At 28.8% G+C, this 13,465-nt stretch overlaps 3 protein-coding genes across 3 annotated transcripts; 1 reads left to right on the top strand and 2 right to left on the bottom strand.

The window, feature by feature from the left end:
* Positions 1–187: 187 nt before the first annotated feature.
* Positions 188–1,773, bottom strand: LOC117239647 (coenzyme Q-binding protein COQ10 homolog B, mitochondrial). Its single transcript, XM_033505376.1, has 3 exons — positions 1,476–1,773; positions 811–930; positions 188–716 (listed from the first exon to the last, which is right to left on the bottom strand). Exons 1-3 carry the CDS (start codon positions 1,517–1,519, stop codon positions 272–274), a joined length of 609 nt encoding a protein of 202 aa, XP_033361267.1. The 5' UTR covers positions 1,520–1,773; the 3' UTR covers positions 188–271.
* Positions 1,774–1,997: 224 nt separating this feature from the next.
* Positions 1,998–4,053, top strand: LOC117239567 (succinate dehydrogenase [ubiquinone] iron-sulfur subunit, mitochondrial). Its single transcript, XM_033505250.1, has 6 exons — positions 1,998–2,155; positions 2,752–2,882; positions 2,947–3,090; positions 3,178–3,373; positions 3,480–3,704; positions 3,766–4,053. The coding sequence occupies exons 1-6, from the start codon at positions 2,111–2,113 to the stop codon at positions 3,856–3,858; spliced, it is 834 nt and encodes a 277-aa protein (XP_033361141.1). The 5' UTR covers positions 1,998–2,110; the 3' UTR covers positions 3,859–4,053.
* Positions 4,054–4,139: 86 nt separating this feature from the next.
* Positions 4,140–11,461, bottom strand: LOC117239566 (nitric oxide synthase, salivary gland). The gene is made up of 24 exons (XM_033505249.1): positions 11,218–11,461; positions 9,839–9,975; positions 9,563–9,725; positions 8,972–9,063; positions 8,770–8,911; positions 8,557–8,696; positions 8,304–8,478; positions 8,133–8,234; positions 7,869–8,063; positions 7,554–7,796; positions 7,351–7,455; positions 7,215–7,282; positions 6,997–7,140; positions 6,759–6,933; positions 6,554–6,683; positions 6,420–6,498; positions 6,158–6,351; positions 5,910–6,079; positions 5,609–5,819; positions 5,441–5,528; positions 5,231–5,355; positions 5,023–5,168; positions 4,748–4,939; positions 4,140–4,682 (listed from the first exon to the last, which is right to left on the bottom strand). Exons 1-24 carry the CDS (start codon positions 11,323–11,325, stop codon positions 4,575–4,577), a joined length of 3,432 nt encoding a protein of 1,143 aa, XP_033361140.1. The 5' UTR covers positions 11,326–11,461; the 3' UTR covers positions 4,140–4,574.
* Between the last annotated feature and the right edge of the window lie 2,004 nt (positions 11,462–13,465).

Raw genomic sequence — 13,465 nt, 5'->3', positions numbered from 1 at the left:
TTTATAATTAGATGTTAAATATTTGCAATATATATATATATTTATATTTATATATATATATTATCATATACCAGATATGTATATTAGAATATATATTACTTCAAGTGTAAGTAGTTTCTTAAAAATATTATATATATAATATTATAATTTATACAACCTTGACTTGAGAAAAATTTACAAATCAGAAAAAGGAAAACGTTTAAGAAGTGCTTTTATTTATAAATTATACAATATTGTCATTAATTATTTATTAGTTTAATATTATTCTACATCATCTTTCTAATCGTACTGTTTTAATACATGGCCTTCCATATCTACGTTTAGCTTCATCAAGGAAGGCATTTTCCATTTGTCTCACGATTTCATTAAAAAATAGATTCGACAAATGCGAATGAATTAGTGATTTAAATTCGAATGACAAAGAAAAATCAATGACGCAAGTTTGTGCATTATTTTTTAATCCTGGACTGAAAAGCCATAACGTATTTAAATGATTAAATAATCTACCATCTGAGCATTCAGCTTTTACGAAACGCGGCCGCATTGTCGTCACTTTTGATGTATAACTTTCATTTATAGGTGGAAATCCTATTACTAAGTTCGCTTTGAGCATATCATCACTTTTGAATATAACGTCAGACTTTTTACAAAATGGTACAAAATCTTTATAATTTTGCACGTCAGCTACGACATCGTATATTTGTTCCATTGAGAACCTGCGTATATAAAGAACTTGTCATAATATTTTTAGTTCCTTCGTGAGGTACCGATGAATTTAAAATTGACAATTCTTAAATTTAGGAAACTCACCCTACTAATTTACGACCTTCATATTCTTTTGTTCTTGCAATCATATATATTCTTCCTATATATTGTTTGTTAAAATTTTGCTTATTTTGAAGAACAGCATTTTCAAGCAATAAAATCGGTCTGAAAATGACATTGATACTTTTATCATAGAAATTAATTAAAAATTTTAAAAAATCTCTTGATTATGCATTTAAATGGTTCACCGAAAAAAATATTATTTTATTATTCTTTAATCATAAAAACAAATTTTATATTTTATTTTAACAATTATAACACATTGTTACTTACATAATATTATTAAAAGGAAAGTTTTAAAATTATGAGAAAATATATATGCGAGTGAATTGATAATTACTATTGTTTAAATTTCTAAAAATATAACAGTTATTGAAATATTTAGGAACGCTTGCAAGTGAAATGTACAAATATTAGTTAGGTTATGTATTATAATAATTTGTTTCATATTATAAATTTCCTTTTTTTATGATTATTATATTTAATATGCACTACATAATTTAGTATCTACAATTATTTTAAGAAATTATCTTAAGAATGGTAATTTAGGAAATGGAACACACATACGAAACATAACCTAGATAAATAAGCAATATACAGTTTATACTGAATGGAGTATTTAAAATAAATAAATACAAAAAGTATGTTACCTATACATGATGGTACAAGTTAACAATTCCACTGCATATAACATACATTAATAAAATTTATATACACAGGCATATATACATCATATCTTTATATATGCATGCGAAAACTTTGAATGTTATCAATTTTTACAAATACATTTCGTTGGTTTTTGTCTAATTTTAAGCATTTCATCCAATTAAGATATATTTTATATTATCCATGTTTAAAAGTACGAATAAATTCTTTGAATTATTCAAAGTGGAACTATATAAAAAACTGATAAGAAGCATATAGATACATTTAAGAATAATAGGTGATATTTATAATTAAATGTCAATGAGAATAAATATAATGTATAACAAATTTAGTTTATATAATAAAATGAATCCATATTTTAATCTAGTATATTAATTATATTACACAAAATATATTTGGGAGTTGTGTGCAGATATTATCAACAAATAAAAGTTTTTTAATTTTAAGCAATTCTATTGAGTAACTCCTTGCGTGTCATTGACATTGATATGAAATTTGACAGTGGATTAAGACACATTTCTACCCAAGCAAAGATCACAGAAAGGTTGGTACATCCTCACGTGCGTAGCTTACATAACACAGGTACCGCAAACGTCTTCACCCTAATTCATTTTAAAAAATGGCTGGTATTACACCGCAGGCTTGCAAAAATGCACTTCGGCAAGTAAGTATTGATAAAACTCATATTGATAATTAAATAATCACACTTTCTTAGTTATAGATTCTTTTTCTGCTTATGTTGCAAAGTGTTGTGCAAACCTACAATAAAACTTAACTTTAATCTATCGCATCACCGATGTCAATTCCATTGTTTTTTTCGTTTATATATTTTGACATTTATACTTAAACATTGAGAACAATGTCACAACAATGAGAACAATAATTAATTAAATAATGTTACGCGATGCTTTTATTCAAACCATTATTTTATTTTTTATTTAATGTAGTGTAATAATTGGACAGACTGTCAGTATATAATTCTAGTTTCTTATTTTATTAATAAATAATTTTTTATTGTCGATAAATTCTTTATTGGCAAATATTCAAATAGAACGTATTCAATTAAATAAATATTTCGTTAAATGTATTATTATATTTGTGAGAAAATTTCGTAACTGTAATTGGCACATAATCAATAGTATAAGATTAAATACATCTATCTAATTAAATAAAAAAAGATAACACTATTTTATACAATAATTCATATTAACTAGCTATTTTTATTTAAATTCATTATTATATTAGTCTTCATTGATTTAGGTTAGAAGATTTCATATTTCTGCAAATCAAAATGCTGCAGCCAAATTAAAAACCTTTGCTGTGTATCGTTGGAATCCAGATAAGCCAGATGAAAAGCCATATATGCAAGAATATAAAGTGGATCTAAACACGTAAGTTTATTTAAAAAAATTTTTTTTGTGATTCTGTATTATTTTAATTCAAACTTTGTTATAGCTGCGGTCCTATGATATTGGATGCATTAATTAAAATTAAGAATGAAATTGACCCAACTTTAACTTTCCGTCGTTCTTGCCGTGAAGGCATTTGTGGTTCTTGTGCTATGAACATTGGTGGTACAAATACATTAGCATGTATAAGGTATATACTAATTACCTTTATTGAACAATTTTCAATAATAACACAAAGTTAGATTTAAAATATAAATCCTGATTGGTGTTATTTCAGCAAAATTGATACTGATACAAATTCAACTAGTAAGATTTATCCCCTACCACATATGTATATCGTAAAAGACTTAGTACCAGATCTAAATAACTTTTATAACCAGTATAAAAGTATACAACCATGGTTGCAACGTGGTGATGGACAGGAAAGTGGTTCAAAGCAATATTTGCAGAGTGTTGAAGACCGTAAAAAATTGGTAATTAAATATTATAATTGTTAATGGAATTTTATATTTTTTATTCTAATGCAATAATGTGTAGTAATTAGTAATAGTGCAATAAAATATAATTTTTGTGATATAGGATGGTCTCTATGAATGCATCTTATGTGCTTGCTGTAGTACCTCTTGCCCATCATATTGGTGGAATGGTGATAAGTACTTAGGACCTGCTGTGCTTATGCAGGCTTACAGATGGATTATTGATTCGCGTGATACCAAAGCAAAGGAACGTCTCGAAAAAATGCGAGACCCATTTTCAGTATATCGTTGTCACACTATTATGAATTGTACTCGTACTTGTCCAAAGGTAATTTTAAATGATCTAAAAAATATAATTCTTCAGTATAAAATTATATGTTTTTTTAAAGGGTCTGAATCCTGGCAAAGCTATTGCAGAAATAAAGAAATTGTTAGCCAATATTAGTGAGAAACAAAAACCTGGCATTGATGCTGCTGTATAAGTGAAAAATGAAAATGGAATTAGTCAATCATATGTACTTTTCGTTCATTATAATTAAATATGAAAATATGTTTGATTAAATGAAAACGAATAAATATAGTTAATTTAAATTATTTAATAAAATAATATATAGTTGAAGTCAAATTTTTCATAAACATCGAATGTGGTTTACCGTAAATAAAAATTCCTTCTGATATAAATGATTTTATTTGTATGTACTTCAACTATTGACTTTTATATAAATATGGAGGTGAAACATAATATATTGAAACTCATTAAATAAATGCAATAGAATATATTCAGTACTTTATATTGCACGTTTTATATCTTTCTAATAACGCATTATTGCTAATATGAATTTGTTGAAACATTGATTAATTTCACAATGAGCAAGATGTTATTTAGATATGTATTTTTACTCTTTTTACTAAAAAACAAAGATATACTAATCTTGCTATTATTTAATTCAAATATAAGTAGTTAAGTAGTACCATCAAAAATATACACGCATATAATACTAGAAACTTGTACATTATAATATTTATAATTATCATAAAACTATAGTAAATTATGTAACGGTACGACATATTAGAGAATAAGGACATCTCAATATTTTTCCATTTAGTTTTTGCATAAGAATGCATGATATGCATAATTGAAAACTATCTACAAAATTGTTGAAAATCTTTCAAGGTTACATGTACATCACAATAAGATTTAAGGCTCTGCAGCCATTCTATTTCTTGCTGTTTCCCTCGATCGATTATGTACTTCTGCTGTTCTTAAAGTAATACCAAATATGTCTTCGTGATAACGATTTTCATCCTAAAAAACAATTATATAAGTAATTGAAATTGAATATTTAGACATAAAATTGTGATATGGCTTACGCGTAATGATAACATATACGCCTCGACCTGTTTATCAGTCATTTCACCATGAGTCTGTATAATATGTTTCAAAGTTTGATAAACATCTTCTGCCATTGTACAATCGCCGCAAACATAAAAATGACCTCCTTCGTACACCAACATATCATAAATTTGTGAAGCTTCTGCTTGAATTAAATCTTGTACGTATGTCTGTTAAAATTAATATAACTATAATATTTCAAATACTACAAAGTAATGTTACAAATTGTTTAAAAAATATTTTAAATTGCAACCTTTTTCAATCCAGGTTCTCGCGAAAGAGCTAAGAAAACCTTATCTAAAACGCCAACCTTTACCATTTCTTCCTTTTCTTGTCTGTACAGATCTAAGCTTCTTTGACGACAACCAAAAAATAACCAGACATTTCCGTACTCAAGATCTACAAATTTTTTATTCCGTATTTATTTTAAGAATATTATAATATATCATAAACTATGATACCTGGTTGATATTTCATTTGTGCAAGGCGATGATGCCAGAAACCACGGAAGGGAGCAATTCCAGTTCCCGGACCAACTAGTATCATTGGCGCTTTTGGTTCGATTGGCATATAAAAGTTAGGTGCACTAAATGTAAAAAGAAATATATCATATTTTACTACATCTGCTAAAATTATATTAATAAAAATTGCTTTTACAAATACGAACTTACCTACGTACAAATACATATAAAGGTTCTCCATCTGATATTTCACGTAGATAATTAGAACAAACTCCATAATGAACTGGCCCAGAACCGCCTAATTTTTTACAAATAATTATATTTTTAAGCAAAATAAGGTCTCTAGATAATTCAGGGATTGTATGTAAAATTAGATACCTTGTGTTTTATATTGTACAACAGCGACGGTAAGATGTATTTGTCCTTGATGTACATCCGGAGAAGAAGAAATACTATAAAATCTCGGTTGTAAAGGAGTTAAATGGAGTAATAATAAGGGCGCAAAAGGTTTCACGGATGGAAATTCATCTAATACTTCTACTAAATTGGGGAACTTCCAATGTCTCCAATCCTCATATGCTGCTGGATCCTATATTTAAAAAGAAGAAAAGATTTTTCAGATTTTTTCATGCTTTTGGTAATTAAATTTTTTCAAATTGAAGATTAATATAATATTTACAGAAGCTAAAAGGTTGAGTTGAGCTTGTTCTTTTGGATTTGTAGCAATCGACGCAAAGTATCTAAGAAGGTTTGGTGTTGGTGGTATCGTGATATCTAAAAATCTTTTCAGTAATATTCTCAAGGAATTAGGAAGATACCTATCATGTGCCATCCACGTTTTCACGATTCCTATGTAACAAAGAAAAAGAAATTTATTGCTACTGAACAATAACGAGACTTAATATTTTCAATAATGTTAATGCTAACCATTCGGTGTGTGGGATTGCTTCTGTATTTGCAATTCAATCGGTGTATTTGGATCAAAGGGAGTTTGTACTCGTTCCAAAATTGCTTCTACCAATTCTGATCTATTACATGCGAAAACTCCCAAATGATCACCAGGCTTATATTGTATTTCCATACCTGCTATATCATCGAGTTCCAGAAGTAATGTAGTTCCACTATACAAGATCGTAAAGTCAAAGTTCATTGTATAATTATAAAATTATTATTTAAAATATATCATTACCTCGATGAATCACCGCTTAAATTTGTTTTTCGGAACATATTACAAGTAGTCACGTTTCTATTGTGACATTTACTTAAAGCTGAAATATTACAATTATAAAATTTATAATTTATAAACAGTTACAGATAACATACCTTTCCCAATTAGTTGTGGTTCAGCTTCTACAAACCGAACAGTAGCTGCCGACAAAGCTTCTGAGCCTAAAGATAAAGCAACTTCAAGTAAAGTATCATCGTCATCTAAGCAGAAAGTTTCACACGCAACCTGGAATTGTTATGAGAAATGCTTAAAAATTACTGCATAATAATATATAAAAGATTATAGTAATAAGATACAAACAGCGAAAGTATCGGCTGCCCATTTCCGAAACGTTTGTTCCTGTCCACACATTTCATCTCCTTGTGCCAATTTCAACAGTCGTTCTCCGCCTAATTCGCCTAACAAGTTATCCACATAGCGACCAAATGCGCAAAAGTTTGGATATGCTGATGATCCCAATGCGAAAACAGCAAATCTATAAAAGGGAATATAAGCTTCGTTTCACATTTATAAGTTAATTTTAAATAAATATCTATACCTGACATTGCTCAAAGGACCAAAAGTGTCTTCCGTTTGAGAATCTGTGGTAGAACCACGAAGTGAATCCAGTCTATCTAGTTTCTTTGAATTGCTTACTTCTGTCTGACTATTTGCTTTAATGAACGATTTTGAGGTCGCTAGGCTGAAATTATGGTATAAATCATTGGGATTCAATTTAAGAATTTCATCATTTTATTATTTTAAATGTATAAATACCTTATCTTATTGCCACTATTAATGTACGTTTCATTCATTTTCATTGCGTACAAATTTTGTGCGAAAGCCTAGAAGATAAAATATATATGAAACCATAATTTGTTTCAATTTTTTTATACAAAAGATATAAATTTACTTCGCCATTTTCTGGGGGATCACCGTTCCCAAAGGTGGATGTTATAACCAGTAATAAAGCTTCGTGTTCTATATTACTGATATCATAATCCGACATACAGAGTACCTAAAATTGATAGCTTCAAGTATTTTTCAGGCGCTATTTTTTTAAAATGAACTTACTGAAACTGAAAGTTTTGTGATATTTAATTAAATAATGAATACCTGGGAGTGAAAAGCATGTCCTAATAATTCGCTAAGTTTCTCAGCGTACATCTGTGAGGTGCCAGTTTCCGTAGCAAATAATACTGTAGCTTTTATTCTTCGAGATAAAGCTCTTCCAAATAACTTAGACGTAAATTTTACTGCTCTTGCAATTTGCTTAAAATGAAACTTTCGCCTTGGCTTTTTAGATGTTGATTTTTTATCGCGACCCTTTTTCCAAACATGTGTCTTCCAAGCAGGTTCCTATTATTTTACAGTAAAGAAATATAATAAATATAAAATAGAGATGTGCTAAATAACTTATCCAATAAAAACCTGAGCATCATACGATGGCTTCAAATAATACAGGGCCATCTCCTGATGAAACACAGGTGTAGCTGATCCTGATATCGGTGGTACGATCCAGAGCCAATCGGCTGGACATCCATTTCTTAATCGCATTTCATTTTCGTAATGTTTCATGAAAGATTCCGAAGCGGTATGGTGATCCACGATTGTCACATTTTTCATCTAAAAGATTTATTATTAATTTTTATAAAAAATGTTGAATATTATTATCTATAATTTATATATACATACTTGAAAACTATACAAAACAGCAACATTAGCTTCTATCATGGCTTTGTCTTTCCATAATGATGTGGATGTTCTTGTATCTAATCCCATATGAGTTGCAATTGTCTAAAAATAAAATTTATTTTAGCACGTTTCTCTAGAAGAATGAATATTAAAATTCCGTAAAATATTTACTTCTAGTAAATTATATCGTTGAACATCGCATAAATCCCTCGACCCAATTTCAGTGCTCATGTACCATCCATTGAATGGTGCGGCTGTAAACTCCAAACCTCCGCAATCGAATACCATTCCAGATACGGCAGGAACCGCGAACCATTTTAATTCTAATTTCTCAAACCAATCGTATCTAGAATAGAACAAGTAAAAATTATTTGACATTAATAAATTTTACAAAAATACATTAATAACGAACAAAAATACTTACGTTGGATGACTAAGAGGTACTTCAAGAACAAGTTCGCTTGGAATATCGAAATAATCAGGATCATGGCCGTTTGCTGACAATACCAACGGCAATATGTCGAAACGAGTGCGTGCACTTCTCCAACCTAGTTTCATGCATAGCTGTAAAAAACAGTAAGTTGACTGATAGCTTTAAATTAGAAATGGAAAAGACAATTGGAATTAATCAGCTTACTTCGGTGAACTCAACGTTTGCAGGATCACCAATTATGGTACCGTCTGGATTTTTATATCCCGCATAACTTATTAATTGTTGATTCCACACTCTATAATCGTGTTTTCCATCTGTACGTTGCGGAAATATAGTTATTGCAGACCTAAAAATAATAAAAAATAAATAGTACGCATTCCATGGAAAATTTCTTCAATTGAAATACCTAATGTTTCCTTTGTTCGTACTGTACTTAATGTGATTGCATAAAGCTTCAAACATGCCGCTGGTAGTCGTAACGTAACGACAATCAAACACCTATAATAAATGAATATCTACATATATATGAGAATTCATGGAATATCATTCTATTCTGTTATTAATTTTATCCGTGAATTGAAACAAATTGGATAATGTAGAGAAGATGCAAATTCACATTTTTATGGATATAATTGAAAAACGGGTTCTGAATAGACGACTATTTAATTCATTAAATACTATAACTATTCAAATATTTTGAATAGTTTACGCATTTTGATATATTTTTACTTATTTTTAACTTTATAAATTATGCGTATTCTGTATATTTTTGTACCTTTAAATTTTCCATAAATACGTAAAAATCCGATATCTAGTTGTAATTATCTATTTACTCTCAGGTTCTATATCGTTAATTATTATATATTCAGCTTTGTATTAGTAGAAACGATCTTGAACTTGATAGAAGAAGCTTCCTAAACTTATACTGACTATATCTTTAATTCTTCAAATATAAGTTTTGATTGATTAGGACATATTGACACATATTGTCACGTACTTGCAATTTAGACCATTGAATACGACCGATGCATCTTGTGGCATTACGCCACGCTAGTTTCGCTCCGAAAACTAATTCAGTTTCAGTTAATTGATAAGTGCTAGTAGCCATAACTTCCTTTTGCACGCTTTCCCAACGAATACGATGTGCTTCGCTGTTTAATCTATTTTTTAAAGGAAAAATATTACTTAACAACTTGAATATTATAAATATCATTGTATAAAATATGCTATAAAATATCATAGAAATATAAAACATGTTTTGAATGCATTGTACCTTCTGATGGAAGAAAAATATTGTTCGAGAAAATCTTTCGCATGCACAAGGGTCTCTTCTCTCGAACGGGCTTCTGTTCCATGAATCGGTAGTTGCATAATGCTACCGAGACACACTTGACCAGAGCACAATGTTTTCTGAAGAAAGTAACAAAATTAAGCAAGTATACAATTTTTTCCAAAAATTAGAAATTTTTTTAATCGTTTACTTAGGTCGTTATAAGTAGTAAAAAAAGAGTATTATTAATTAAAATAACAGCTTCACGTTTAAATCAGATTATTATTATTATTACACTAATCGCATTGTATATTCAAATCAGTTTAATTTCTAATCAGTTATTTACCAGTTTCATATAAATTGGATCCCCGAGAAAAATATTATGTTTCATTTATTTCAATTATTTCAAAACTCAATCTCCCGACTGTTTTGAGTAGCATAATTACATTACATATACTTCGGTTCATAAATATTAGGACATTTGCTAATTTTGTACACTGTAATAATTAATCTAGATTGTTAAAGAAATAATTAATCGGTCAGAATTTTGTATTTGTATAGAATAACATTATTATCTAAAACACATAAAAAGATTATAGAGAGAAAATTATAGAGAGATTGTAGAAGAAAACTATTCGTAAAAATTTTATTTTTGCCATCTATATAATTAATGGTCTAAAACACATAGAAAGAATTTTGATGAATTCAATAGCTAAAAAAATAACTTATGAAATTATCTCCAACTATATATGTATACAATATTAATTATAATAATAATTCTAAATATACATATATGTCTATAATATCACATATAACTGTTATTAATATAATTATAATATAATCAAAAACCTAGTAATATGAACATCTAAATAGTAACTAAAACAGTAACTAAGACATATTATGAATATAAATAAAGATACCATTTAAATTTATTATATGAAACTTGAAGTCAAAAAAGTATGAATTCGTTACAGTCTAACGAAGTTCTAAACGAGAATTAATAGATTTCTAATGGTCTGTCAGAGTTTTCCTTATTCTCCTGTAAGTGTTCTAGTACTTATGAACGAATGTAAGTATACATATTTCCGCGCAACTAGTGGACCACCAAACTCTCGTTTTTCGATAGTATTGACTCGCTCTGTTACAAATTCGCCCACACTCGCAATCTCATTTGAACTCTCACACTATTCGCTACCGTGCAATTTCCAACGTCAAATACAGCCCGAAATTTCCAAATAAAAAATTCCCCAAGATAGATACATAAAAGAAAGTAACCTACAAAACACGCAAATAAAAAATTAAAGAAGCAGAAGGGAATGAAAGGGAGAAAACAGAAATAAAAATTATTTATGCTTGTAAAGTGTTTCTTTCGTTATATGTACCTCCGCATTTCCAGCATGCAGGGAGTCAAAAGCCTCGGTTTTGTAGATGAGGTTACGCAGTTTCGTCGGTTTCTTCTGACAAGCACCCGTTGTCTCGTGCTCCTTCATCTCGACGTTATGATTTTTTTGCTTGACAAAAAGTGCCCTGACTCACCTGTCACCGCTCCGCTGTATATTAGGCTGCCGCGGCACGTATACTGGCTTGACTTCCTTTCGCGAGCATCCCCGTGAGAAGGGAGAGATATTTAGCCCCTTCCAATCAGCAGTACCTCAGACTCCGTGAAATCTCACATGCGCTGTGGAGCTGCGCCATTGATTTACCGCGCCAATATGTTTCAGCAAACACTCCGCTGTCATACATTTCTTTTTCAATATTTTAGCCTCAAACATTTTTCTGTTACGTTTATGAGAAATTATTTTATAATATATCAGAAATGTCTTGAAATTTAACTTTATCTATTGATGTAATGATATGTATGAACGAGTAAGTAGTCAATATTTTAGTTCTCCATATTTTTCTGCTATGTATATTTATAAAACAGTTATTTTATAATATATTGGACTTGTTTTGAAATTTAGCTTTATCTGTTGGTATAATGATATGTATGATATGTATGATATAAGTAAGAATGTTTTAAATGATAGGTATCGTATATGAGTTATAATACTGCCCTGGTCATTGGCCACAGGTTAGGATGAAACGAAGAGTAAGGGAAGTAAAGGAGAAAACAAGAAATATCGCAAAATATCTTTATTGAAAAAATTGAATTGTAATATTTTATTAATTGTAATATAAAAGAACAAAATTTAACGAATGAAAAAAAAGATTAGTGAAAGATTAATATTTATTTTTATCTATGTTTTGTTCCGCTAAAGAATGCATATTACCTCTTTTTAACAAATGTATTAAATCTTTAATGAGCTATGTTGTAGAGATATTTTGAACATTATAATCATTGATGATGTGATAGTTCTACAGTCCCAGTTCTCACAAACAAAAATGTCTTATAAAATGGAAAATCACGAAAAATGGACATTCCTCATTTTTCTCCTTATACTTCAAATGTGATCACTTAGCAAGGAAGAGATTATTTAGTCAAAATAAACGATATGAAAAATATATATATACAGGAATGATTTATTGACTAATAGTAAGAGAGGGAAATAACATTTCTAGGAAATATTCTAAATAATCTAGGGAGTCGCAAGTATCTTCCTTCTTTTGACATATCTATTCATTTTACATATAGCCAACATCAGAGACTCATTTTAAAAAACCAATTTCAAGAAATTGTTGAAAAATTATTGTTATCTAATACATTAATCACTAATACTACAATATTAGATATACATTATTAAAGAACTCCTAGCATAGACTCTCCCTTGTTAACTGACAAGGTTTAGTCCTGACACGTGGTCGATTATTAAGAGGCTATTGTTACATGGACCATAAAGATGCGCATTCGATTTAACGCATGGTTAGCCATTTGAATGGTCGATGATTAATCTCATATATCATAAAATTTTTATTGATATATCTACCGACTGTAACACGTGCATTCAGTAACTAATTGAACAGGATTATAATGAATATAAAAATAGAAAGACGGGGAACTTTTACTTACTATTGAGATGTTGAAATAAATGATATAAGAGGTATGAATGAAGAATAAGGAAACAGTATATGCATATTTGTTAGCTTTGATATTTAAATAGTTTATTACTTGAATTTCGTGTATTTTCAGAGTTTATTAACTTTATGCATTTAGAAGAAAATATAAATGATAAAAATGTATAAGATTAATTAATAAAATTACGGATGTTAATTTTTGTATTGTTCAATTACATAAAAATTAACATTTTTTTTGCGAATATAATAGTACATATTTCGTCATAGACCTAAAAATTAAAATAATTTTTGCATTTACAACGTTTACTATTTAAACTCTACAAATAAAGAAAAGATTATTTTTAAAAAGTGTGTTCCTAAATAATTTTTCTTCCTCTAGAAAACACGATCAAATTACATGTATACATATAATGCTTTACTTTATTGTTATTAAAAGATGTTAGTATTTCATGTAATATCGATTAAAGTTTAATGCACAGGATATCGATAGTGCTTGTACTTACTTACGTAGTAAAGTCCGAAATTAATCAGCCTACTTATAGGGCCGTTTCTACTACCGTTTGTTATTTCATATCTATTTTTAGAAAAAATTTGTCATATCTTTTACAATCAAATAAT

The sequence above is a fragment of the Bombus vosnesenskii genome, unplaced genomic scaffold (genome assembly GCF_011952255.1).
Source record: "Bombus vosnesenskii isolate JDL3184/JDL3185 unplaced genomic scaffold, Bvos_JDL3184-5_v1.1 scf7180000014105, whole genome shotgun sequence".
NCBI lineage: Eukaryota > Metazoa > Arthropoda > Insecta > Hymenoptera > Apidae > Bombus > Bombus vosnesenskii.
The sequence above is the reverse complement of the archived record's forward strand: the minus strand, read 5'-3'. Positions and strand labels throughout refer to the sequence as shown.